The sequence below is a fragment of the Serinus canaria genome, chromosome 2, assembly GCF_022539315.1.
Source record: "Serinus canaria isolate serCan28SL12 chromosome 2, serCan2020, whole genome shotgun sequence".
Lineage (NCBI taxonomy): Eukaryota > Metazoa > Chordata > Aves > Passeriformes > Fringillidae > Serinus > Serinus canaria.
This window is the reverse complement of record NC_066315.1, coordinates 9,214,861-9,242,730: the sequence shown is the minus strand read 5'-3', so window position 1 is coordinate 9,242,730 and position 27,870 is coordinate 9,214,861. Positions and strand designations below refer to the sequence as shown.

The window sequence follows — 27,870 nt, the reverse complement described above, 5'->3', positions numbered from 1 at the left end:
AGGCGAGGTGGGGAAATCTGTGCTCTTGGTTAGAGGCAGCGTGGGCGGCTGGGGGAGAGGCGGGAGGAGGGAGGGAGCTGATAACTAACACGTCGGATTAATTTTTACCCGTTTCATAATGTGATGTTTGGTCAGGCATCGAGCAGGATGAAAGGGCAGCGGTTTCCTCCAGCTGCTTTGGGGACAGTGCGGGCTGTGTCCTGATGGGACGTACCTGGGAGACCAGGCAAGCCTCTCTGGTTTCGGGTGTCCCCAGGCCGGGGTCCAGGGACGCCGCCGATGCGCGGCCCGGAGTTGGAGCCGGAGCCGAGCGTTGGGACTTTGCCGTCGGCCGCACCCGGCGCTTCCTGCGGGATGGCGCAGGGGACATCAGCCGCTGGTCCCTCCCGGGGGCGGCGTGGGGGCTGGCCGAGGTGGCCCGAAGCACCAGCCCCCCGCAGGCAGGGAGGGGAGAGCGGAGTCTTCCGGGCCCCGACGGCAGCGGCTCTGGAGCTGCTCTCCGTGAGGCGGGAGGGAGGAAAGCGATGGGAGAAGGGCCGGCTGCCCCGCGGCAGAGCCCCTCTCCCTTGGGCGGATCCGACGTGGCGGGCGCCGCCGGGCAGCGGGGAGCGGCCGTGCCCCTTGGCCCTTGGCCCCTCTCCCGCCGCGGGGCCTCCAGCTCCTCCCGGGGCACGGGGGTCGGGGCAGGCGTGGGCGCCGCTCCCCGTGGACGTGCAGGGGCTTTGCAAGCCCTCGCTTGCTAGAAGCCTGTCACAAGGGACAGGGCTACACAGACTCCCCCAGGGCAGACGCTTGCCGAGGTGTATGCAACGCCGAACGCCCTACGGAAGGTTTCTAACTCTTCCCCTTGCTTCAGGCTCCCGAGGGCAGCTGTACGCTAAAAGTATGGAGGGGGGGCTCTTCGAGCAATTCTTTTGTCAAGGGCAGCTAGCACTGGGGACGGTAGCCCCGGCTTTGCGGGGAAAACTGCCTGGCGAAGTTGGAAGCAACATCGAAAATAGCTCTAACTCCAGTGGGAGAAAGAGCCTGCCGCCCTTTCTCTTCTGCATGTTTACTCGGAGCTTTTGACAGCACTTTGTCAGCATCATTGTCATCGTTTCTCTCGCATAGCCCTTTCCCCGTGTGCTTGGTGCGGCTCTGTCACACGGCATCCGAAGTAAAGAAATCGTTTAAAACCGTGGTAGAGATAGCAGAGAAGTAAAGCTCAGGAGCAGTGCCCGAAACTGCCCGCCAGCCTCTTTCCTCCCGTCGGTACCCCTGAGCCCACCCGGGGGTCGAGGCGGCCCGAGCCGTCCGATGAGCGGGGCCGGCCCGCGGGGACTCCGGCGGAGCGGGGCTTGTCCCTGCCTGGCTGATGGGGGACAAACACCGCGGCGACAAGGATTAACGTCTCGGGGCGCAGCGCTCGGCGAGGGGGCGCCGGCACTTCGGCGGGAGCTGCCTATTGAGATGCATATTGCGACCCTTGGCCCCAGAGGGACGGGGCCTTTCAGAGAGATGCTAACGGCAGAGCGCAGCAGCCCTCTACCCCCCCGGGGCCGAGGCGGCGGGAGCAGCGAGACCGCGGTGGCTGCCGTCGGTGCTGCCCCTCCCGGTGCCCCCCGCCCGGGCGCGTTCCCCCCGGGGCAACCGGGGCAGCTACCCGGCTGGGGCCGCGGGGGCGGTGGCGAGGGGGCGGCCCCGGATCCCCCCGCGGCCAGGGCGGGGTGGGGTGGGGGTGCAGCCCCCTCCTCCTGGTGGCTGTTGGGATTTGGAGGAGGGGCCGGCTGCCTTGCAGGGGAGGGGAGGCGGCGGGCGCGGCGGTGGCTGCGTGGACGGCACATGGCCGGTGGCCGCGGCGAGCCCTGTGCCCGCCTCTCGCCGCCCCGCCGGGGCGCACGGACCGGCGATCCTCCTCCGCGCGGCGCATCCAGGCAAGAAAATCCGGGAGTCTGACTGAACCTGCATTTCCATTAACTCAGCCTCAGCCCCGGCTAATCCGCAGCACTGAAGGCAAGGAGGCTAATTAATGACAAGCTTTTACAGTCAAGACCAGCGATAATTGCTTTGGTGGCCTTTATGATTACAAGATAAAAATGGACCGGGCCTGACATAAGAGCCACTGTGTACACTGCAAGACAGGAGGAAATTAAGAGCTGGCTAGCTGAATACGGAGCAGAAAATTACTAATAGAGGAGAGATAATGAATAGGCCGGCTAGGCATTCATGGGGAAAAATCCATTTTGTTACCACGCGAAATTAGGTGGTGGAAAGGAGTTTGCTAATTGTTCTCGTCTTGTAGCAACCAGGACTGAGGCAGGGGCGTGCTTTTCAATTCATTTCCCTGGTAATTGTGAAAGGGGGAATGCAGGCCAAATGAGTCTTGCTGCAATTTGCGCGCCTGGTCTTTTCATTTTCATGTTGCGTTTTTAATTGTTGCTAATATAGGTTATAATGAAGCTAATGAGGGGAAATTATTGTACAACTTTTTAGCACATGGAGACAAGTGAAATGCACTAGAAGGATTCTCTCCTATTGCTGCAAAAATAATAGTAATCTGGAGGAGTTTGGAACTGTCGGGGGTTTTTTAAGCCGCTTCCCTCTACAAAAGACAAAAGGAAGGATCGCCACCCACTTTTCCTTTTTTTCCCTCTGTGTTTTATTTTTCACTAAGAAAAAAACAATACCGGATTTTCCCTTGCTGCGCCCCTCGCAGCCCCTGGCCCTCGATGCGGTGCGAGCGGGGCGCGGAGCCGCGGGGCGCTCCGCGGTGCTTGCGCGCATCCAGCGGGTCCGCCTCTCGGTAGTTAAGTGCGAGCCGCCGGAGGGGAGGGCACGGAGAGGGGCACGGCAGCGGTCCCGTCCCTGCCCCTCCGTTTGCCTCCCTCCCCGGCCGAAAGTTAGGGCTGCCGAGTGTTCCCCCCCCGACGGGATTCCCCCTCCGTGCTGCTCCGTGACCGCGCAACTCAGGCGCTGCCTCTCTCTCCTTCCCTGCAGAAAAGCAACGTCCCGCCGCTCGCGCAGCGCGGGGAAGAGGCACAGTCCGCGAAATTCCTCCTCCTCACCCTCCTCTCCCTCGCCTGCATCGCCGGGGTCCTGGCGGCATCGGGGGTCGCCTACTGCCTCCGCCACCGCGCCCACCACCGCCTGAAGGAGAAGCTCTCGGCTCTGGGGGCTGACGCCGGCTCCGATGCGCCCGCTGCTTACCAGGTAAGGACCAAGCTCTCCTCCTCCGGCCCTGCCCCGCTGCCCGGCAGACCCCCGGGGGGGCTCTTCTCGCGTTGGGAGTCGCGGGGGTGGGTTTGTTTCCGACGCTTCCCCCCCGCCCCCGTTCCATTCATAGTCCCGCGGATTCGGTGTAGCAGCTTTTTACTACTGGGTATTAATCTTGGCTATTCTGGTAGCTGCTGTAAATTCGTGCCTAATTAGAAACATTAAAAAAAAAAAAAAATCCCAGCCCTTGCCATTGAAATTCTCAGAAAAATAACATTAATATCCATAATCTGTCACCCCTGCCACTATTAATAACGAAAAATCTTTAACATTTATGAGGAATGGATTGCACGGTTATCTGAAGATGTCTCTCTTTTTGAGTAATCGACTTCTTCAGGGTCTGATATGAAAAGAGCCTTTGACCCGATCTGTTGCCACCTTCTGCCATTATTCAGATAAAATGAAATCTAATGCTGATAGATGGGAAGTAAACCAGGAGGACTGGTTCTAGGAGAACAATGATAGCAGATGTGTACCCAGTAATGCTGGAGGACTGCACTCAGCTTCTCAGAAATAAATCAGAAACCTCTGAGCTTTCTCTTTCAGTTTCAAAATTGTTGAGTGGAGAGAGACTGCATCTTCCTGAAGTTTGTTTTAGATCATAAGGCCCTTATTTCTTGGTGTGTTATTGGTGTGGTAGTGCATGTGTTATGGTCATATACCAGACATCCTTGGTCTGCTACCCAAAAATATTTGGAGTGTGACCAGGAAAACGAATCTGAGAATGTGTAAACATTGTTTCTGTAGTATCTCTGTCTATTGTGCACCCACAGGGCCTTGCTAACAGCACTTTTTTGTCAAGTTTTCTTTTACTTTCTTGTTCTCCTTAGGATCAGACATTCTGGCCTTTCTGCATCCTGGAGCTGAGATGAGATAGATTTAAATTGGCAGCTAAGAGTATTATGGGAATAAACTCATATTTCCTCACAAAGTTTGAATCTGTCTGTACCTCTTAGATATTAAAGATGTAATGCATTAAGTATATTTCCATAGGCTGGGTCTAGAGAGAATTAAGTGCAGAATAATAAATTTGGATGTTTCTGTAAGAATTAGTATTTTCAGGAATGGTTTTGGCTTTCACTTTTAAAGAAATGTTTACTTAAAAAAAAAAAAATCATTGGATCACATCTTTGTATTTAATGACTTCCAAAGCAAGACACTGTGAGAACAAGAGCATTTCCTGTAGACAAAAAAAACAAGTGTTCTCTGGGATGAAGTGTGAACAAAACAGTAGTTTGTAATTTTTGTTGGCCAGTGAGATTGTGCCCAGAAATATTTTTGTTTGATTTTAATAGGTGACTTGCTGTTGGCTTATTTAAAGTACAGAAGCAATAGGTAGGCTTTTTCTTCCTATTAATTGTGAATACAGGAATTCTTAATTTTTTTGAAAAGCCCTCCAGGTTCCAAAACCACACTTGAAACTGAATTTCTGATAATTAACAGGACAATCTTCCTACTGACAACTCTAATTAATAGTATCTGTAATTAAAATCGTGCCCTTCCAGCAGGAAAATTGTTTGAATTTCTTGGAGTGACCTTTTTTGCCATTTCTCCTGGGAGTGTAGTGGTTGATATTGATTTTATAATGAGCTCGGTTTGTTTAATAAGAATCTGTAATCCAGACATTAAATGAAATATGTGCTTCCTTTTTTCTTCACAGATTTTATATATATTCTAAAATCTTCACATTTAAATCTGGGAGTGACATTTTCTGTTTTGAAAACAACAACACTGCTTCGAGGTTGCTGCTCAGTTTTTCAATAGCAAGACTGTATTAATATTCTTTGTTCCTGACCTCTGGGCCCGGTCCTAACCACCTGACTTCTTAAACAGCTCCATTGGGTTTTCAGGAGAACTGTACTCATGAGTGGGAGGAAAAATGTTTTTCCTTAAAAACAAAGGTTTCTAAGAGCTTGGCTCTGTACCCATGGAAGTAAATGGGAATTCTGCCATTTGTTTCAATGACAGCAGTAGGAAGCCTTAATATAGGCAGACAAAATGCTCAGGCAGTTTTGATGCTGCTAAGTAGCATTTTATCAAAATGAATCACTGTCTCTGTATAATAAACTATTCCCATGGATTTGGAGGGAAATAGGATTGAGCCCTGTTTGCATTGTCAGAATCACCTTACGTTGAGCTGTGTTAAGTGTAATGGATATCTGGTGTGATGCATCTTTTGGATAACATCAATTAGGCCTCAGAAGGGCATCTGCTATCTTTTTTCATCTTCTCTTGTTACTTGTAGGGGAATGATGTAACCTGTGTAATACGGGGGTAGGAAAGAGGCAGGCAGCTTTCAAAACTGTACCTGCTTGGTTGTCCTCTGTTATATGTTTCCCAAGCAGCCACTCAGTTAACTCGATGTTTTTTAAAAATATGAAATATATCAGGGCTGCTGCCACTAGGCTTTGAAGCACGGTACTCCAATGTGTTGCTGCTTACAGCTGACATGACAATTCAGATTTTTATTTTTTTTTATTTGAAGGGGGAGAAATTGGTTGGTATGAAAGGGCCTGGTGGCCCAGTGTGATTCAGAGAGAACACAGAAATATCACTTCGATTCACATGCTTCTCAAAATGTCAGTTGTTTATATCTTCACATAAACAAGACTGACCTAAATTTTCAGCATTTAGTAGAAACATGTTTCATCCTAACCCAGTTTAGCCAGGGGAGTTCATTCAGGGTTTTACTCCTTCCTTACTTATCCTGTGAACTTGGAAGAGTTTTTTCCCATGGCTGTTTATTGGCAGGGCTTGAGGTTTTTTCCTTCCCTTTCTGGTTTGTGCAGGGAAATGCCATCTTGAGAAGGGGAAAACAGACAAACCACATTATCAGGGAAATAGCAGGTTGGCTGCTAAGTCTCCCCCCATACTGGAGGCGTAGCACTTGTCATGTAACATCACCCTCCCTCAGGCACGAGCACCCTCACACTTAGCTACTAACACAAGTATTTCTTGTGTAACTGTGTGAAGAGGGCAGGACAACCAGTACTGGATAAAAGTTGAAGCAGGCAAATTAAATTGCTGCAGTGCTCCTGATAAGCTGCCAAACCTGGTTATTCAGGTGTTGGGATAAGGCAAGCAGCTGGCCCTCAAAGTGTTGAAGTAGAGAAAGCCTATTGAAAGACTAAGTAACAGGAGGAAGGATAGATGCACAATTGAAACTTCATTTATCTTTGAATCACTAAGCAACAAAATTAGAGGCTGGTTTAATTAGACAGTGGCTTAGGAGCTTTTCAAAATTAATGGAAATAGTGTGTCTTGTAAAATGTTACGTTTTATCCATAAAGGCAAGCAGGTTTTGTGTCTCTCCCAAACACATCTCCTGTCCTTTCAAAGCACACGTGGAATGATTAGATAAGTCAGTGTTAGCATTCAGGGATGACTAAAAAGAGGCTCTTGGTGCCTCCGTGAGCCCCCGCGCATGCGCGCACCTGCACCCCTGCTTTTAATTGTTGCTGGCATTGCTTTGATCTTCTTTGAAAAGCAAGTTTAGCATTCTGCAAGCCCACTCTCTGGTCCAGGAGATTAGGGCAGAAGCGTTTTAGGAATTTTCAGCAGACGCTCTTTGATTTATTTCACAACACTGAGCAGATTTTCTTCATGCACTTTGAAGACTTTAGAACATAACCCAGAGAAAAACAGGCATTCAGGCATCAGGAGCAGGCAGCACACAGGGCCACTAAGTGCACATCTTACTTGTCACCGCTCCCATTAGCGAGCAATTTATTAATGTAATGAGTGTGTGGTAGTGGCTGCTACGATTTAGGGACGCTCTGTTTGATTCAGGGTGATGTATTTGTGAGTCCAGCTGAACCCTGGCTTTTGACCCCTGTGTGGGGAACGCTGGGGTGTGCATGTTAAATCATCAACATATTTTATACTTTGCACTGCAGAACTTTCCTATGAGCATGGTCTTCTGCATCACTGATAATGCTCAGCAAAACCTTGCCCATAATGGAATTAAAAGGCAAAAGTTAAAATGCTCTGAAGCTGGCTTCAGCAAGCTTGCCTTTTAATATTTTATGTCAATAACATTCTTTTTAATTTTCCTTCATCTCAGCCAAAAGAACTTCCTTTGAAAAGTGGGGAGGAAAAGACCAAACAGTTTACAATGAAGTTCTTTCTTAAACTGCCTGAGGTATTCGAGGTTACATGCAGATGGATTACATCATCAGCTGTTTTAAAAACTTGTCCAATTAACTTGATTTGGCAGGCATATAATTGTAAATTATATGTTAAATTCTACATTATTACATGTATTGTATTATGTATAAATTATATATTCCTTTGTCAAATACAGTCTTATTAATTACATTATCCTGCTGGATTCAAAGCCCCTAAGAACTTCTCCATGCTCTTACCGATTTGATCCTGCTGGTATTTTTTATTAGGGATGTTAAGAACACACTATTTGCAACAATTACAATAAATATTTTGCTGCAAATATTTTAAAAGGCTCCAACTGAAAGAATCTGCTGGAAACAAACCCTCTACTTAACCATCATGCATGGTTTGTGTGTTTAAATACAGATAACTCATTACCTCTAACATGGCTTGATATTTTACACTCTAGACTGAATTTCAAAAGCAAACTTGTTATTATGATATTAGATCTTAATGTTATAGTAGTACTGTATGTCACCTCCTTAGAAACTGGAATTTTGTAGACTAAGTGAAATGGGCGGGGAGGGGGAAAGGAAAATTTTGCTGTTCTTATTTATCAAGTTCTCAGTAATACTCCAATTAACATCACCCTTAGTACCAAGGGAAGCTGGTAAATGGGATAATTTCTACCATAAAGTATTACCTTCTACCTTTATAAAACTTAATTTTCAAGGACCCTCCTGTGCTTAAGCAGAAAAGATATCACTGAGGATGAGGTTATTCAGTACATGAGTATTTAGTAAACATTTCAGAAGGAATACATTTTGTAAGGATTTTGGATAGATGAAAATTTTGCCTTAAGGCAGAATGCTGTGAAGGGCTTGCTTGTGTTCTCTGCTGGGAAAACAAAGGGCATAATGCATTTTTAATCTTTTCTTTTCCTGTGTCCTTATTTAAAGAGGTAAAAAGAGATCATCTCATGACTATGTAAAGCTACAGGAAAAGCTGGAATTGTTTGTGATAAAGCATTTATGGCCTGGTATATGAGTTAGAAGAGTGTTCTTGTCCATTTGAGTCTGCTTATTGTGTATTATGTGAACAATTTTGTCTCTCTTTGATTGGCATTTTGTCTCAGAATAAATTCTCAGGAACCTGCAGATACTTTGTACATACAGTAGTTACATAAACCACTGTACTTTAAGGTGAGACAGTTTTCACAGTGTACAAAATATGTGTGACTACACAGAATTCACAGTAGTCACACATGGTGATTCTGGGAGAGAAGAAGAAGAGAGTGTTTAAAGGTGATTAGAAGAAGAGTTTGCCTTATGTTTAAACACTTCCTTGAAGTCAGACAAGTCAAAGCAGAATGAAGCAAAACAGGATGTGTACAAATCTGGATTTAACTTTTTAGTCAGTTTTTTATCTGATTAGTGTTCTGAGCTATCCTCCATTCCTGTGGTGCAGTGGACTCTGCTTTTCACCAACCTTGCTTCCTGTGGTAGCCACAAAATTGAGTTAAATGGTAGCAGTGTTCAAAATAGCATTCCAAAATACTGTATGAATTTATAAATCAGCAGAAATGTATCAAACTTGCTTGCTAATAAATCACGACACAAATAAATAGGGATTTTTTTGCTAACACAGTCTTTAAAATCACCTTCAAAATACTGATCAGTAAGAAATACTGCCCATCTTAAGGGCTGGAGCTTGATGTCAGAGATTTCAGAGGGAACTTCTGGAAGTCTTTATTTGAGCCTGTGGTGTCCCAAGGAGCAGGGCTCTCCTGTCACCTCCTGTCCCTGCTCTGCCCCTCTGCTCCAGCACACCCAGCCTGGCCAAGGGCAGCCCTGGGGGAACCAGGCAGGCCATAGGAAAGGGACTTGCTGGGCTTTTTACTGATGCCTCTCTCCAGCCTTTTCCTGTCTACATGAATAACTTCTGGGAATTACTCAGTGTTGGAGAAATGGACTAGCCCTTAAGTGGACTAGCTGCAGCAGTGACAGTGCAGCAACCCCTCAGAGTAAAATACTCTTTACATTAGAGTGAGCAGGTGAGAGAAAAGGCTTTTTGCAGGCGTGGAAAGAAAATGAGCATATATGCAAATCCTGGAGTGCTTGGATGAGAAAGTGCCATGCAGGTCTACATTTTCATTTAAAGTAGTTGTCCATTTTTCTGCAAAATGGGGCAAAGAGAAGGTGATGCTGACCCTCTCCTCTTAGCCAACTTTGTTTATTTTTCAAAAGTGCCATGCTTGAGCTTGGTGTTTAGTGAAACAAGAACAAACGTGCCCCAGGCATCCCACAAGATAATTTCTGTGTATCTAGGATGTAAGAAAATGCTAAGTAAAAATAGTAGGAGGCAAAATTTAGTTAGTGACTCATTTTAATTACTGGGAAATCCAGAGTCCTTACCCAAACAGGCATTTCTTAGAAAATGTGCTGGAGGTGCTCTGGACTAGCAGGCTGAATCTCACCTGGTAAATTAAACCAGTAAATATTTTGAATGGTCCTGGCCCCATTTCAGGTCATGCCACCCAACTTTCCCCAGTTTCTTAGCAGAGTAAGCACAAACCAAGAAAAATTCACTCAATAGATAGTTTTATTAATAATTTGGCTATAGCCACCTGGTTTTAGAGGGTGAGAATTCCTTTTGCTTTATCTGTCCTAACTTCCTGTCCTGGACCACCAAGGTCCAGGCTCTTGCTCCCAGGTTTCCAGCTCCTGAGCATTTTGCTCCTGCTTCTGAGCTCCTTTCACCCATCCCTGTGGTGCCACAGGCTGTTTGCCAGCTGAGCGTGGGCTGGTTCTGGATAAGTACAATGGATTGTCTCCCCCTGGTAAATTGATTGTCCCAGAGCCTGTATGTTATAAAGGAGCCAAAGATAACCACAGCCTTGCCTAATGGGCTGGAGAGTATTTGATTTGCAGTCCCAGGCTGTACATCATCTCAAGTGTCCCGATTTCTTTCTGGAATAACTATACTGTCTTCAATGGCTTTTTTTTTTTTTTTCCCATGTAATGTAGAGGATAATCAGGCCTGTCTTTCCTACACACTTCTAACCTTTTTTCTGTTTTAGGATTTTCCTTTTTCTTTTGCAGCATCTCTGTTATCACATTTCAGATTTGACACATTCTTCTATTGTATGTTCTCTGAACGCTCAGCAGCTAACACTGCAATCTGGCTTGCTGATCCTTTCATTTTCCTCCAGAGTGCTGCACTACAAGGAAAAAAAAATACATCTTTAAAAGTTTTTAACTGGAATGTTTTGGAGTTTTTTTTCAGGATATATCTTATACCAGGACCTCTGAAAGGGAGTAGAAATAATTTTGTATAAATAAGGAACTGTGGTAGCTGATGTTTGTCAGTTCTTGTAGGACCATGTTGCCTGTGAGCAGGAACAGGTTGCAGTTTATTCTCTGAAGTCTATAAGGTATCTAAAAGCATTCTTCCTACTGCTTTCTTCTTGGTGCATCTGCTCCTCCTGCACACCAGTCTCACAGGGTGGGGAAGGGAAGAGGGACAGGAATGCTGTGTTCCTTCCTTTCTCCTCTGCATGGGCAGGGAAGCTGTTCTGTGCTTGGCCCTGTGGGCAGAGCAGGGCTGTGTCCTGCCCAAATCTCCACCATCTCACCTCCAAACTCTCTGTCCCTGCTGCACTGTTTGTGCTTCACCTTTGGGAAGGGTTTGAGGCTGACTGCAGCCACCTGAGGTTTTGCTTTGCAAGCCCACATAGACTCGACTGCTTTGTGGGACGGATGGACAAAAGTGAGTCTCAAATCCTCCACTTTCCTCTGCCTGTAGTCCTGTAGGGATGTTGCCAAGTGGAATATTCAGACTGGACTGATAGCTTTGCTTGTTCTATTGTGCTATAAGCTATAGCACAAGTGTGGGTAGAGCAGGCTGGAGCTCTCCTAGGGCTGTGCTGCTCCAGTCTTCTTAAGGGCACAAGTGAGAGGTGACATCCCAAACAGCCTCGTGAGTGTGTGTGACATGTGAGGGCAAGGAGATCCATGGAAGGTCTGTGTGCTGAGCTACAGCAAGTCAGACACTGAGGGTGTGATTTGTACTGGCTGAACAAAAGGCCCAATTTAATCTCTCTCAACAGAGAAAAGCTCTGGCTCCAGGGATGGGGGCCTTCTATCCAAGATATTTTATTTCTCTTGTAATTTCATGCACAGCAAATCTTAAGTTTTTCTAGTGGTTTAAAGAACTGTAAAAGAGAATCTGAGTGATTTAATGCACACCAGCAAGGCATGATAAAGGACTGAGACAGCCCACCTGACTTCTTTGTTTTGTGGGTTTTTTGCTGTGACATGTTCTAAGCTGTCAGTGTTGCCCCTGTACCTTAATCCAGTTGGGGCATTCCTGCAGCTTTTCTCCTTCCAGTTCAGGTTTGCAGCTTTCAGTTCTTATCACTTGTATTCTCAGTGAACAACCAAACCAAGACTGAAGAAGGGAGACTGTAAAAGGATGTTCCTAAAAGTTAAATCCCTCAAAGAAACAAAATTAATTTGGAGGATGAGAGACAATAGCTTTTGAATGGGAGGAAATCAAATTTAGTGTAAGTGGCTTATCCAAAAGAGAAAATCCATGAGGTTTTCTCTAGCTTTGTTGACCAGTTTCTGTACTTCTTGCTAAAGACAAATGAGTGATGTTTTATTGATGGTTGTTTGGGATGACTGCATTCTGAACAAGCACAGATTTTGACCAGGGCAATTGTTTTTTAAATTTTTTAATCTTTCATATAGATAAAACCTTGTTGAATTTCAGTGCAGTTTTTATTTTCCTATCTAGCTGACAGTTGCAGGCTTCTTGATGATTCCAGCATTTTCCTTTTATATAGGATGGCTGTTGTTTTGCAGAACCATGTTCTGGCAGCCACTCAAGAGATCTCAGAAAGGGCTGATCTTGCTCTCCAAAGTGAGAACAGCTCAACATTATCCTGATAAAACTCACTTTTGGTATTGGGATTACATGCTTAGCTTGGCTGATTACAATCACTCTTTTTCCCCTCATCAAGAGTTGGGGAGCCATGCACTCCATGCAGGTTGGAGGCTTGTCCTTGGTCCCACTGGCAGCAGCAGAGGTGCCTGGTTTGAGGTGGCTGCACTAGAGCCCTAAGGACCAACACCACCCATTTTCTGGTACTGCTGCTCTCAACACCCCCCTGGCCTTCAGAAGTGTATTGGGGAGAATATTCCCATGGTGGAGACATGCTGATCTTCCCCATGCTTAGAAAAGAGCAAGGGAAAGATGAAAAGGTAAAATTTGCTATGTTGGTTCCTTTCTGACAGCGTGAGGAAAAGATACTTGGATTTTACTTTTTTCAGCTTCTCAACTGGAGTTCATTCTGGCTTTCTGGGAAAGAAAAATGCCTCAAATGGAGTGATTTGCAGGAAGAAGTTTTGCTGCAGTGGCTCAGCACAAGGTGCCAGTGGCTGGCTACTTACATCAAATGGAAGGAGAAATGTGATGGAGCTCAATGTATTTTTGGAAGCAAAACAATGTACACATATAAATTTATATTATATAGAGAAATTATGTCATACATCTCCCTCTGTACTGTGTGGTAAAAACATGTATAGTAACATGGGAATTGGAGCATGTAAATTCTGTATATTGTGACCCCCAAGAACAAAATAAAGAACTGCAGTTCCTGGTTATCCTCATGGGAAAGCACTTGGGTGTGAAGTTAAAACATACATAAGGGTTGCCTAGCAAGCTGTACCAAATTTCAGCTTCTTTTTGGAGGTCTGAGTCAACCCAATTGCTCTGCAGGCATTGTTAGCTAAGAATTCTGTTTGCTTCTTTGAGGGCTTTAGAAGTTAATTAGGGATAAATCAGTGCTCGAGGCTTCTGTGAGTGCTGGTCACTCCATTGCCAAAGGGACAATGCAGAAATGGAGGGAGCAAGGAAAAGGTGACAAGAATGATTGAGGGCATGGAAAATTCATATGAAGAGAGATTGAAAAGACAGATTATTTCTTCTAAAACAATAACAAGAAGTAGTGTAGAAAAGAAAAAAAAATATAAAATGAGAAACTGAAGAAAGAGTGAAACTTCTATTCTGTCTTTGGCTACCAGGACAAAGATTTTCAGTTATATTAAGAAAGGAAAATAAAAGACTAATAAAAGAAAAGCTACCAGCAGAATACAGCTGCAACAAGCAACACTTTCTGCAGAATGTCATTGATGCACACATTGATAGCAGGAATCTCAAAAACCAAAGGAGCCACATGAAATAAAAAATTCTGTGATAAAAGAGCTAATAATGTTTTAGGAGATGCCTGCAGCTTCATGCCCCAGGTCTTAAAATAATCCAGATATGAGTGTGACCATTTAAGAAATGGGCCTGCTTAGAACTTACCCTCCTGTGCTGTTCCCGTGGTGCATCTTGCAGACAAACTGGTGCTTGGTGGAGAGGTCCAAGGGAGAGCAGTGACCCCCTGTGCTTGTGTGGGTTGGAAAAAGAAAATGCAGAACCTCAGGAATGGCCAGGGAAGTCCTTTTATTAGAATGAAGGCACACATTAACCCCTTGCTGCTGCTGCTGCTGCTGCAGGGTGTTTAGTGCAACTGGTGCCATGGGACAGGTCAGGGACAGTGGAGAGGGCTGCAGGTCTCTTCTGGCCAGGCACTCTCAGGGCACAGCCCTGATCCAGCTGTACACAGCTGTACAGAGAGACACAGGAGAGCCCAAGAAAAACTGTGCATTTTTGCTGCTGTTGCTGTCTTCTCCAAAATATGAAGTCTCTCTCTGTATCTCTGACCATCAGTACCAACTATTAAATCCCTGTTAGTTTGTCCAGTATTTTCTATGACACCAATACAGTGAAAGTGTAGAAATATTGACCATTTTTTAATCCTTGAAGACTTTAGTGATGTGTGATAGAAAAAATTTCTGTACTCGGAGGCATGAGAAACTCATACATACTGTTTGTTCCCATAGATTAATAGGGTTTCTCTCTATTACCAAAGATTTGGCTCTTAATAACCTACTGTGACTTAGTAGCAACTTTGTTCTTTACAGATCCTTTTTAACACTTGTGCACTAAATTTGCATTTGGTCTTCCCAGCAGAGCTGATGAGGGATTTAATTTTTTTTCAGTGGAGAAAAGCAGTGAGTTTAGTTTTCAAATCAGGAGGGGGTAATGACTGGCAATTTTGACTGTCATGATAGATGATGTTATAAAAAAAAGTTTGTCACTGATGGCTATCTTTGCTAAATACTTCCTTTATCCTTGCATCACCTCTGGTGGATGTCGGCCTTCTGTGGAGAAAAAAATAAAGTATTTAGGGGTTTTAGAAGTTTTAGGATTTCTTTTCCCATTTCTCTGACTGCTTTTAGAAACTCTGTTACCATGAATGCAGTTACACAGATTTAGGGAGAAGCAATACTAGTTTTGCAGTGGGGTAGAATAACATTTTTAGACATAAACTAGTGGCTATTTTGTTTCTCTCCAGGATGGAAGTGTTCTCTGAGTCCTACTGGCTGCTGGGAATTCTTATTTCTAGCAGAAATGATCTTCCATTTTCAGTCCTGCAGGGCAATAAAATAGTGGACTACACAGCCTTAATGTATAGCTTTTCTGAGAAACTACAGCTGTCTTGGGACTGCATTTTTTGCCTACTTTGGGCCCCAGGCAACTATAAATGCTGGGAGTGAAAAAGGAAACATTTGTGGCAGTTATCTTTAAGAGCACTGGCATGTGCTGGAAGCTGGTCAGGCTTTGGGTGGGTTAGACAAAGTCAAAATCCATGATGGATTTCCACGTGGTTCAGCGTGGCCTTTCAGGTTAATTCAGTTGTTGCTATGGTTTATTTGTAACCCACACTGTGCTCTGTGGCTCTCACTGTGCTAGTGGGGAATTTTTTGTGCCAATTCATATTAAGGAGCAGCTGTGCCCTCATGAGCATGTATTAGAGTTAGTTAAGATGAACAAAACATGGCAAAGGTGAAGTTTGTTTTGCATGTTATTTTTTTATCTCTCTGGTTACTCCTTTAAGAAATCTTTCCTCTTCCAGATTCATACTTGCCATATACTCATATACTTGTAAAACATTACATGCCGGCACAGCTGAAATGTGGGAAATGCAATTTAGAAACCAGAACTGGTTGAAACCACTTTTTTTTGTGGCAGGTAGGTCAATGTGGTATACCATCACTTCCAGAATTGCAATTGCCTGAACTCCAAGGCCAGTAAAACTCTGACAACCTGAGAAAAAAAATTGGGTGCTTTTACACCAGTAGATCTCAGGTGACTTCAGGTACACAGTTTGCAGACATTTCCTATTCGGAACAGACACTGATTTCTTGGAGTCATCCAGGAAATTTTAAATTCTTTAAATTCTTTGGGAAGCTACCATGATGTCATCATGCAGAGAAGATACTCTTCCAAATCAGTCTAAAGAATCACAGCCCTTCTTTGTGTATCTCCTGTTTGTGAAGACCAGGGGGCTGGAGTCCTGTTTAGTCAGCATCTGTTTCATAAAACTTTTAGAAATAAAAGCTCTAAACTGTCATACTCATGCAGTCCCAGTCAGTGGTCTTTTGTGTTTTTGTATAGGAAAATATTCCCAGCTGAGTAACCTAAACATGGTCTTCAAATTTTACTGACCCTCTGGAAAGCAGTATTATCCCCAAAGATACCTGTGCTTTCCTGGCCTGGATTGCAGGGCAATATTATCATTATTTCAGAGGAAGAGCATCAGACTTATGCTGTCATGTCTTCCTTGGCAATGTGAGCTGTGTAGGAGATAGCTGCTTCCTTCAGGAGATTCTGGACTATTCAGATTGCTTCATCATTGATGCGAGGTTGCTGAAAGAATGAAAGTAAAGCTATTTTCTCAAGCTGTATTGCACAGACAGGATCTTTGGTTCTGTGCAATTTTCATGTCTGCTGGACACCTGGAGAGGTGTACAAGACCATGATGGCTTTTCATTCAATTTGGTAGGATAATACTGTGTAAATGTTTGAATTTAAAGAGAGGGAATAAAACAAAGAAAGCAAAGAAATTTTTTGAAAAAAAGGAAAAGTCATTTTTCATTTAAAGTTAGCCATGTTTTCTTTGCCTTTCCCTTTCTTCATGGCCTCGACTTTTTTGGGGAAAAGGGAATCATAATGACATGAGTCATCACCAGGAAACACACACAATGCTAAAATAATGGAAATTTTAGGTTTCACAGGTCACAATCAAAATCGAGGTTTTGTTAGGAGAATGATTCTCAAGCCTGTATTTGGCTGTGATGCTCTCAAAAAGAAACAGCATCCCTGGGTTTTAGAGCATTTAAAAATCAAGCAAAGTGATCCCCCCTGTCCCAAGGTTCAGAGTTATATTCAGATATACAGAGTGTGGTTCAAGAGGGCAGATAGTGAACTGAACTGGACACATGAAGGCTGCATTGACAGTCAAAGAAATTTATTTTGCCTTCTTCTTTTTTCTTTCTTTTTTTTTTTTTTTTGTTTCTGTTCCTCCCAAGATCCATCACATACTAGTCTAAATAAAAACGAATTGTCCAGAGTATGGATGTGTAATGATATGTTTGATGCTGTATCTTTCAAAATATTACTCTCAATCATTTTTTCAATATATCCCTTTATCCCTTTTCTGAAGGGACACAGATATCAGATATAGTTGCCTTTTCAGAGAAGGATAGAAAATATACATGCAAATATTCCATGTATGTAAACAGCTCTTTTATTCCTGGACAAAAAGTATGTTCAAATCAAGCTAAAGCTTGAAAGTATGTTTCAGTAACTCAAAAATAAATGGTAATAAAGCTGTAATTATCCCCAAAGCTACAAATAGAGTAAATAAGTTAAAGTCAAATTTGTAACACCTGAAAGCTTATCAAGTATGCAAAAGCAAAACAAAGGCAGCCAAATGACTTTAGCTCCACCCTGCAGTAACACTAAGCACATTTAGTTAGAGAATAATGATGTTGATAGTCCTAGATACATTTGTTAAAAAAAAGAGCTTCTTTTTTCATTTTTAAAATCTTACTGTGTTATGACTGCATCCATTGCAGAGCAGTGAAATCCAGGCTTAATGTGCAGACCTCAGTTCATCCTGTGAATAATACCTCTTGAAAAGGAGAATGAGACTTCTGTAGAATTAAATGAATTAAAGGTGAGGGGGGAGAAAAAAAAGGCATTTTAAAGGTCTTATTTGTCCATAGCTAGCATATAGATTACATATATTCTTAGTCTGCATTATACATTTTATTAGAAGGTATAGTCTTGAATAACTTAGAATTAATTGTCAGCATTTTAATTTGAAATATCTGCGAAATATATTTGTTTTACATATAAAATTAACACAGTGTTCTTGTGATCATGCCTGCTTAAGCAGATTTGTTTCTTGATTGATGGAATATTAGGCAGGTCAGGTTGGAAGGGCTTGGTGTACACTCAGCTATCACTTCTAATAAACAGTAATTTCTTTGTTTAGTGTCTCTGCATTTTCTTAATAATTATCCATGGAAAGCTTTATTCTCTCTTATATTTTGCTAATTCTAGAATAATTTTGCCACACTTGTTTCTGGACTAACTCAAGTGGTTTCTATTTTAATTTGATAAACAAAAAATTCATTAAAGTGTGGAAATGTTAGTCCCTATTTCCTGGGCCTAATTTTTGGTTTTGTGCAAATTTTGGGATCAGTTACAAAATCTATTATTTTCATTAATATATAGTAATGAAATTATGTTTCTTTTTCTAAATAAACTGAAAAGTTGACATTTCCATCAGATCCTAGATCTCCTGTTAGTCAGATCTGAGGTGACAGTGGCTGGGAAAGAAGAGCAGTGTTTTAGATATGAAGCTATTTTCGTTTGCTTTGGAGTGAACATTTATCATGCTCCTGGTGCCAGCTAGAAGAGAGTGATTCATGTGCCATCATCACTGGCTAGACTTGGAATACCTGAAGGTATTGCTTAGAGAATTTGCATTAAGTATTTGCAGCATCCTCTCTGGAGGCAGCATTTAGGTGGAATGGCTCGTGTTTAATGACTGCAGGGCTGAGATGAACCCTGGCCATGTCTTAACTGGGATGCTTCAGTCTGCTCTCTTGCCTGTACTGTCACCTGAGGTTCTCAAATTGTGTTTTTGCAAATAAAGCAAGGGGGAAAAAAATCAGTATTAGCCATTAGCCTCAGTTACATTGGTTTTAGTTCTACGGTTACCTATACTCATAATTCTTACCAGGGCATATACAGATATTTCTCTCTAAAACCAAATGTTTCAGTAAACTGTGTAGCTTCAATGGATTTTCCAGTTTCCTTAAGTGGATTTTCCAGTAGATGACAGATAAAAATTTCTCTGAGTTCTCTTTTGCTGCCTTGCCCTTCTGTGACACCAATGGCTGCTGTGCATCACAAAGTCACGTGGCAGAAGTCACAGCTCCTGTCACTGGCTGGTGACATGGCCTAACACTTCTGCTGGTGAGCAAGCCACAACTCCAAACCAGCCTGGACAGATATCTGTGAGCTCCATTTCTGACCAGACTTGATGCCTCCTTGTTTGAGAGTTAGAGTTTCTTACCTCTTCAGGTTCAGAGACCCACCTAACAAGACATGGTGGCAAGACTGGCTTTCAGTTTTGTCACTTCAGGAGGTGCAGCGAGTCTCTTCATGCCCTTCTTTAAATGTGGATAAGCTACATTTATGCTGCAGAGTGGTTCATTCACAAGTGGAGTGTATGGATTCAAAATCTATTTGTACCTGATGAAATAGCTGCACTTCATGCTTCTCCCTGTCTTTGTGTGGACAGCCAAGTATTAGGAATATTTTAGAACCTCATTGTGAAGAGGATTGGGGGGTTTGCAAGAATACTGTTTATGGTTTGTTTAAGGTTATCAATTGTGTGTCAAATAAAAAGCTCACTGCAGATGATCATGGTGCAGTACTTTGAACTCATTTAACTCAACATTATTTACAGAATATTTATCTTGGTTATGGCAGTTTTTGTCATGCAGCAATATTACTTCTCCATTATATACTGCATGTGACCGCCATATAAGTTTGATAATAAATGTTGGGAAATAAAAAACAGAGTAAGTGCCTCAGTATGATAGCAATTCCCATGTGATGGGAAATCATGTCATAAACTTCAAATTACCTTTTAAATAAATGTTTATGTCCAACCCATCCATTAGATCATAGCCTGAAGGTCAGGAGGATCGTTTCTTCATCTTTCACTGTATGCATTATGGTTGCTTTTTTAGGTGTAAATGATGTTTTTAAATGAAGAATGGCACTCGAACTATACACAAACAATGGCTAGACATTACTGAGTCTCAGCATGGCAGAAATAGCCTCAGCCACTCTGCTAAATATAGAAATGCAGCAGTAAATTGAATTCATTCTTAGAAAATATTTTTAATGGCTGAGACAATACAGAAATACAGTTTGTGTCATTCTCACAGTATGAAGCTTTGACATTTTAGTCAAGTTTGAATTCTAGTTGTGGTTTGGTAAATGGCTGATTTGCAAAATGCATGTGAGAGTAAATATTCTGGAGTAGAAGGCAGAGCATACCTGAGCATGCAGAGAAGTGCACAGGTAACAGATATTGTACTTATGACGTTCTGACCCATCCAGGGCTTTGTGCATTTTTGAAGAGATGCCAGCTCAGTACGTGCCAGGGGCTGGTGTGAAACACCCAACACTGTGAGACCCTCTTATTCCCAAAGCCTTTTGTAGGAGGGGAACACATAAAGACATTTCCCTGCTTTGAGCTGGATGTCCCTTGTCCGTATGTCCTGGAGGAATCCATATGGCTCCCCAAAACACCCCGTGCATCAAAGCTTTTACTTGTGGTGGTCTTGAACATGTTATCCCTGCAGTGCCAGGCTAGAAACCCAAGTGGGAGCTGGAATGGCTGGGCTGGCAGAGAGGTGGCTTTGGAGAAGCAGAAGCTGTAGCTGTGCTGAGGTGGCTGATGTGTGTGTGGGGATGGGGCAGGTTCCTCAGCCAGGGCTGGGCTGGCTGGGAGAGGGGGAAGGAAGAGCTGTCGAGGGCTGTCAGACTGATCTGGAAATCAACCCAAAACCTTCTGTTTACATGCAGGAGAAAACCCATTGTCATGGAGATTTAAAACTCCAATCAAGAAATTCAGGGGTGCTTTTGCTTCAGCTATGATTTGACCTTCCTGTTTACGTTAAACATTTTTTACAGCAGAATGCAGTGACGTGGTTGCTTTGTTTGAGGTATTTGACAGTTACAGCAATTCTGGGAATTATTTTTTCGGTTCAGGAAAGAAATATGTCAATGTTTGAGATAAGGTACATTTTTTTAACGCATTTAAATTTGTTATGATTCTCAACTTCACCTTCTTCCATGAGGACCATGAACATGTTAAACTTCATTTTAAAACATTTCTTAGTAACATATTAAATACTTTATGTCCAAAAGGATCTTTTAGTTAGAGGTTAATCTCTTCCAGAACCAATTGTCTATAATATTGTTTCTTTTGTCATTATAATTCATGTAAAAATGGTACATTAATTTCTTAGAGATCGCTTGATCTCAATTCTTTTTTGTTAACAGAGGTCTATAATCCTTTCCACAGCAACCACTTGTAAAAGCAGAGGATTATGACTTGAGGCAGGATATGAACAGCAGGAACAGATCAACTTAAAAACAAAGATCCTGTTTGAGTACAAATGCTATTGTTAGCACAGAGTTGGGGTGAGTCAAGTGGCAGGATGTCTATTAGAATATAATAAATTCAAATCAACGCCACATGGCATGCTAGCCAGAAGACAGATTCTTCTAGCAGTTATGTGATAGATTTCTTATTTTTATACCTTTACTTATTCTACTTTTGCTTAGTCCAATAAACCATTCCCTCTAGGAATGGCTGATGTCTAAACATCTGAGCAGCTTTTTGGTTTTTTCTAGATTTATTTTTCTGTCTAAAAAGCTTCCGCTCTGTTATACTTTTCCCAAAATCTGCTAAAAGCAGGGATTTGAAATTACACTACTGCAGGGTCATTCTGAGGTTAGTAATAGACATTGAGGACTATTGCTGTCCCTTCTTATGAAGTGTGTGATCCTCCAGAGCAAAGGAGAAGAAGAGGTTTTTTCTTTGTTCCTCTATTTAAAAATAACAGATACAATGACATTTTTTCCTTTATTAAAAAGTCTTGGGTTTAATACTGATAGTTTAACTGACCTATCTAACAGCAATATATGTGACTCAATTCAACATATTTTTGAATTTTATTTTTCTAATATTTTTCATGTTAAGGTTAGTAGGAAGCTAAAAAGTACCAAGTGACAGAATAGATACTACTCAAGTGTTCAAAACCCCTACTTTTGGTAAAAATTAGAAAAACTCTTTCATGGCCTAGACAAAATCAATAAATATACAAAAATGCAGTGATGGAGTCAGGTAGCAGTTTCACTTGTGACAGTCTTCTGTACAGTTATTCCAACAACTGACACCACATAGAATTAGTAATCTCTGCTCCCCAAGCTTCTGTTGACTGTATTTTTGTAATAGACACTGAAATATATTCTGTCTATAAATGATACAAATTTCATCTCAGTGTATCTTAATTTGTACATGCATACATACATCTCATTGTGTATACATCTGTGTATATATATATATACTGTATTAAATACTGTCAAAGTCCACATAAGAATCTCTAATGGCAAATAAGACAGAAGTTTTGGTAGAAAAGAATATTTTAAGGAGTCTTTAATCATTGTCATGTGGTGGCATGAGGAGACTCTATACCATGCTTTCAGGGAGTTTGTTTGAATGCTTGCTGCTGCATGGATTAGGATCCCCTTCAGTGTCCTGGAGTTTACAAGGTTAAAAAAAGCCCCAGACATAGTCTTACGTTATATTTCAAACTCCTGTCTGAAAAGAAGATTTTATTGAAGTTGATAAATAATGGGTTTCAGATCATCCTACTGATGGTACTTGGGCTGCAACTAAATTATCAATGAATAAGAAAACAGAAGCCATGGCATTCCGATGGTATGAATTTTTCAGCCTGTATTATTTTGTTAGCCTGAGGCAAAAGATTGTGCTCTTAGTACTCATCTGTGCAGAATGAGTAATCTGAGACAAATGTGTACCCACACTGTGTGTGCAATTTGGCCACATCCTATAGACTTGCCACGCAGCCAAGGACCCCTCGTGGACAATAGTCATATGTTAAAAATGATCATTTTATTACAATATCTGTGATCTCACCACCTCAGCTGATTTTAACAGCATTACAACATGATAGTGTGACTGTGGGTCTGCTCATTCTATAAGAATCAGAATTTTATACTATCGGGAGTTGGTTTTACCAGCAGGATTTTCTGTTACCTAACCAGAATTCTGTATATTTGCATTAATTCTGTGCATGAGAGCAACTGAAAATACGTATTCCCAGTGCTATCTATTTTGGTGTTTCAACATGACTTGCATTAGTGTGTGTGATAGCTTGAATTTTCTTTCTTCGCCAAAGCTGCTTAAACAATACAATGACAGATTTCTGCTTTTATTCTTCGTTAATGTCATTCTTCATCCTCTCTGCCCCACATCAGGGAGGAAGTGTTGCGAGTTTGCTATTTTAATGAAGAGAAATGAGGCATCTATCAACGAGGATTTACATTGGAGAGCACATCAATTCAGTTGCCTTGAGCTTGCTGAGTTTGCATATCCAGGACCAAGCAGTGCTCTCAATTACTCCCGTGCAACCCCATTAACTTCAGGAGGTTGTGTGGTTCAAAAGTGGCTTTGCAGAATGTGGGGGAGGAAAAACTATATATCTGCTAGAGGAGTCAAGCTCCAGAATATGATTTTTGGTTATCTATATGGAGATGTGCATGCAGTCATAATTGCACTTTTGAAAAGTTAGGGTAGTCATCGTGTCGTAATTTCATTGAGCATCCCTTTGTAGCTGTGCTTCACAGAACAGCCACCCAAAAATTACTGCAGTGAGGGGGAAAATACTTCCAGCCCTGGAAACATGTTGTAAATCATATGTCTTTAGTAGACTCTATCCTGTAATTACTCTTGACTGTGGGTTGTTTCCTCCTCTCTCTCTCTCTCTCTAGGAGCTATGCCGGCAGCGCATGGCAGTGAAGAGCTCTGACCGCCCAGAGCCCCTGCACTCGTCCCGAATCAACAGCGTCTCCTCCCAGTTCAGTGATGGGCCCATCCCCAGCCCCTCAGCCCGCAGCAGCACCTCATCCTGGTGTGAGGAGCCAGTCCAGTCCAACATGGACATCTCCACCGGTCACATGATCCTGGTAAGGCACTCCTGCCCTTGTGGCACAAGAAATTGCGACAGAATTTTAGGCACCTGCTCAGCTTTTGGAGCTTTAAATGACAGGGAAGATGTCTTTTCACAGGTGGAAAATATTCCTGAGCTTCATTGGTAATCTTAACTTTGTATATTTAAAACAGGCATTTTTATTTCCTTTTTTTTTTCCCTTATATTTTTGTTTTTCTTCTCTTGGGAACATTCTTTCAACGTGAACATATGAATTGTTTGCATGCTTGCTTTTAAGAAAAAAAAAAGCCCTGTGGTGTCCTCTTGTCCTATTCATGTTTAGCTCAGCTTGGACAACTGAAGAAAGCTCCCAAATTTCTGATCAGCTGACTGCTTTTTCTCATGTGTCTCCAGTGTGTGGAGGTATCTGAGCTGAGAAGGCAACAGAAGATTAGTGATATGGAGCAATTTATTTCTGTCACCTTAGAAAAGGGATCTGAATTTTGAGCCTTACCTGGGTTTTTTTTTGTTTTGTCCTTGGATGAATTTCTTCCAAGCTTGATTTCTCATGTTTGAAGTGATCTAAATATATTCTATTGATGGAGTCTATGTTGGAAATCTTGGGTTACTTCCAAGCACAGCTTGAGACCAGTATCAGTGTACAAGATGGACACATGAAGAGTTTTTTGTGTGTAAGAGTCAGAGTCCAGTGGTTGGGACTGGTGGAGCTTGTTTCTGTCCTGCTGGGAGAGCTGTAGAGTAATCCTCTATTTTTTGTGCCTTGTTTTCATCTTTCTTTAAATACTTACTGTCTCTCTAGAGTGCATTGGCATTAGCTGAGTAGAAGTTAGGTTGTGGTGAAGAATTTGACAAAAGTTGTGTTATTTTGCTTGGGTATTGGACTTCTGTTTCTACCTAAAGTAAGCATCCTTTCCAATTGATAGTTTGCCAAGTTTTTGGAAACTGCTTTCCATCATGCCATACTTTTGGGTCATAATTTTAAAACTTCTTTCTTTTTCTGGACTTATATTTGAAGGTTCTATCATCTGAGGTATTTTTCAAGTTCTTGCAAGCCAGCCTCACATAACGGTGAAAGGAATAAAGGCAGGCAAAACCCAAAACCTAAATTTGACCTCAGCCAAGTTACTGACCTTCAGCCTTGATCAAGTCAGCTATAAAAGAGAGCAAAAGCAGGGTAGGATTTTAAACCAGATGCTTCCTCAGAGTTGATGATCCTGGGTAAATACATTGCTGCCATCCCACTCCAAAAGTAATTAATTAATTATTATGTTAATATCTGGTAGACAAGTGCAGTTTGAAAAGGTTGTTCCCATAACAGAAAACCATTTGTTACAGTTTTTACTGTTCCACTGTTGCCAAACCATAATTAAAATTCACTTGATTTCCTTTCATAGTTAAGTAAAATACTTGGGGGCGGGGGGAGGATTGGGAACACCAAACATTTCCAGTTGCCCAATCTCAAAATAAATATGAATTCTGAGGCAAAAAGAGGTTTAAAAAGATCTAGGCAATATATTTGTATGGAAATTAGAGCAAGATTTCCTATGTAGATGGAAATATTCATTTAACATTTGCAAACAGTTTCAACTACTTCAAACTGAGCAAAATCGTTTTCAGTGATATTATTGGGAAACATAAAAAATCATCTGAAAATCATGCTTAAAGGAGAGAAAGTTGCTTAGGGGTACCACTTATTCTGGTCTGCAAATTTCTGCAAAATTGCAAGAAGCAATTGTCTTCATATGGCAGTAAATATACTTTAAAAATAGTCAGATTGGTCAAGATCATTGTTATGGTGCTCAGTGTCCATAATTCAGTCAATCCTGTTTAACCCTGGATGAACTCATACATGTGTTAACTATCTAACAGCAGATGTTATACCTTAGATGGTGAGGGTTCAAAGAAGGGCAAAGAAATGCTGTAGGGTTTTGAGAGCAAGCCACACAGAGAGAGGAAAACCAGTTAATTTGTTAAGTCTAACCAGAACAAACAAAAATCAGCGATTCAGGGGAGTCTGCCTATGTGCTGTGACATACAGGATGGGGAAAGATTGTTCTTAATGGACTCAGATGATACAATTAGGGAGAAAATATGTGTTGGCACCGAAATATGCATTTAGCTTTGCCATCAGGGCAAGCCTAATAGGAGGGTCAGGCAGGCAGTGGGATGTTTACTTAAGGAATCAGTTAAACCATAAATACAAGATTTGCTGAAGGCGAAGCTGGGTTAGGTTTACATGGAAGGATCAGCATCTCTCAGCTGCAGCTCAGAAGCAGATGATTGGGCTTGATCAGAAATGCTCATGTTTTGTGTCACTGGGGGTCACAATGAAACCAGAGAGCTGGCCCAGTTTATGTTCTGCTCAAAAATAAATGCACATCTCTGTAATGCCTTATTTACCTGAATTTCTCTCCTTCTGGGGATGCTGTGGCTTGTTGGACCTCAGCAACAGAAGCAGCTCGCCAGAGGTGAACTCTTCCTCCCTTTGCCTTGCAGATAAAAGTGGAGGAGAGTGAGGAGACAGTTTGCAACTTTTATACCATTCAATAAAAGACATTTTTCAGTTCTTCTAATTTCCCTCTGCCACAATCCTCTTCCTTTTCAATTTTTTAGATATTTTTTTTAAAAAATATCTCAGTGCCCCAAAAAGCCATGACAAATATTAGCAATGGGCCTAGTAAGAATGGCAAATACCCTCTGCTTTGCAGGGTAAATGCACTTAAAAGTCTGCAAATGTGTTTTTGTGCTCCACAATGTGCAGTGGAGGGGTAGTAAGCTGAGCTAAGGCTCCTCAGTCCTTATTGCTTATAGGTGCCAGGATCTCCCTAGAGAAAATAAAACAATGGATTAGTGTGTAAAGTGGCAGCAGGAAATAATTTCTTTTGATTCATAAACAGAATAAAACTTTAATGAAAATAGCTTAGAAGTGTGTGACTGCTGAATGACTCCATGTAATCTTATTCAGAGGTAGCATTGGTCAGAAATGTTTCTGTAAAGCTGTTGAATTTGCTGGAAAATGCTATCAGTCATACCTGCAGTCATATCTAAGTCATCTCAGCTTAGGGTTTGTTGGAGCTTAGGTTGGCTAAGGTACTGTTTTCTTGGAGGGCTTTCCACTTGTTAGCCCATTGTTTATAGTGCTCAAGGTGTGCAGAAACAGGGGGTCTTCCAAGCCCTGTGGCTGTGGGGCAGTCTCCTCACTTAGACTGAAACCAGCCTCCAAGGGGAAAAATCTGCATTTCTGCCACTTCCCTGTGCAGCCAGGCAATGCCTCTGCACTGCTGCCAGCAGTGTGAGGTGGTTTGAGTGTTGGCAGGAGGAAGCAGGGAGGGCTCAGGAGGCCCAGAAGGACAGTGATAACAACATTCAGAGTTTTTTTTTTTCCTTTTCACTGTCTTTTTCATCACATTTTTAACAGGAGGGTGGCGCATATGGCACATTTTGATTCTGTCTTTCTAAAAAATCCGAGCACTTTGGGAAGTGTAATTAGAGGAGCATGTTTAATGCAGTCATGTTTGTGGCACTGACTGGCTGGTTTCAGCAGCAAACAACTCAGGATGTGTGCCCTCCTTTTGGTCACCACTGGTTTTGCAAGAAAGCATCATTCAGAAGGTCACAACCAGGGAAAGAATAGGAACTTAAATTTCCACCCACTTTATTCTCATGTGTATGTCTATATTGCAGCTGACAAGAGAAGTTCTAATAAAGGGAAACAATTCCTTTTGCAGTCCAGCAAGAAAACCAGAGGGGGTTTAGAAGTGATCAGGAGAGATTTAGTCTCCCTAACTCGCGCTCCTGTGTTTTAGGCATTTAATGAAGTGTTGGTGTTGACTTGAGTCCATAAATTCCCTCTCCAGTTGATGAAGTGAGTAGGTGTCTCTGAAGGTCTCCAGAGAATTAGGAGACCTTGATGTTTGCAGCTTAGATGAAAGAGTCTCTTTTGTTTGTGCTGTGGCACAAGCTCAGCACCAAGGTGGATTGGATCCTACACCTGCTTCATGTATTACCATGCTTTTTTTGGTTAAAACAATTATGAAGTTTTAAATCAACTTCATGAAGTTTTAAATGAAGAAGAACTGCAAGTACTGCAAGAAAAGCATGTGTGCTTTTGGTGATAATATTATGAGGTTGTTATCTGAATACCATATAAGAGAGGGTATTTGGAGAAGCAGAAGTGATTTTCTGTGTTTTGCAGGATTTTCTGTGTTGTGCAGGTTTTTTCCTTGTAAAGACAGATGTGCATAATTTGGAGCATTATACATAAATT

At 42.3% G+C, this 27,870-nt stretch overlaps 1 protein-coding gene across 1 annotated transcript in view; it reads left to right on the top strand.

Moving 5' to 3' along the window:
• Positions 1-1,821: 1,821 nt before the first annotated feature.
• The window catches only part of LOC103813070 (protein tyrosine phosphatase receptor type N2), a 104,571-nt gene continuing 78,522 nt past the window's right edge, over positions 1,822-27,870 (top strand). Inside the window, exons 1-4 of the mRNA XM_050970455.1 lie at positions 1,822-1,929; positions 2,654-2,782; positions 2,884-3,189; positions 23,425-23,619. Of these exons, the coding sequence (XP_050826412.1) occupies positions 1,822-1,929; positions 2,654-2,782; positions 2,884-3,189; positions 23,425-23,619 (738 nt within the window). The remainder of the gene's footprint in view (positions 1,930-2,653; positions 2,783-2,883; positions 3,190-23,424; positions 23,620-27,870) is intronic.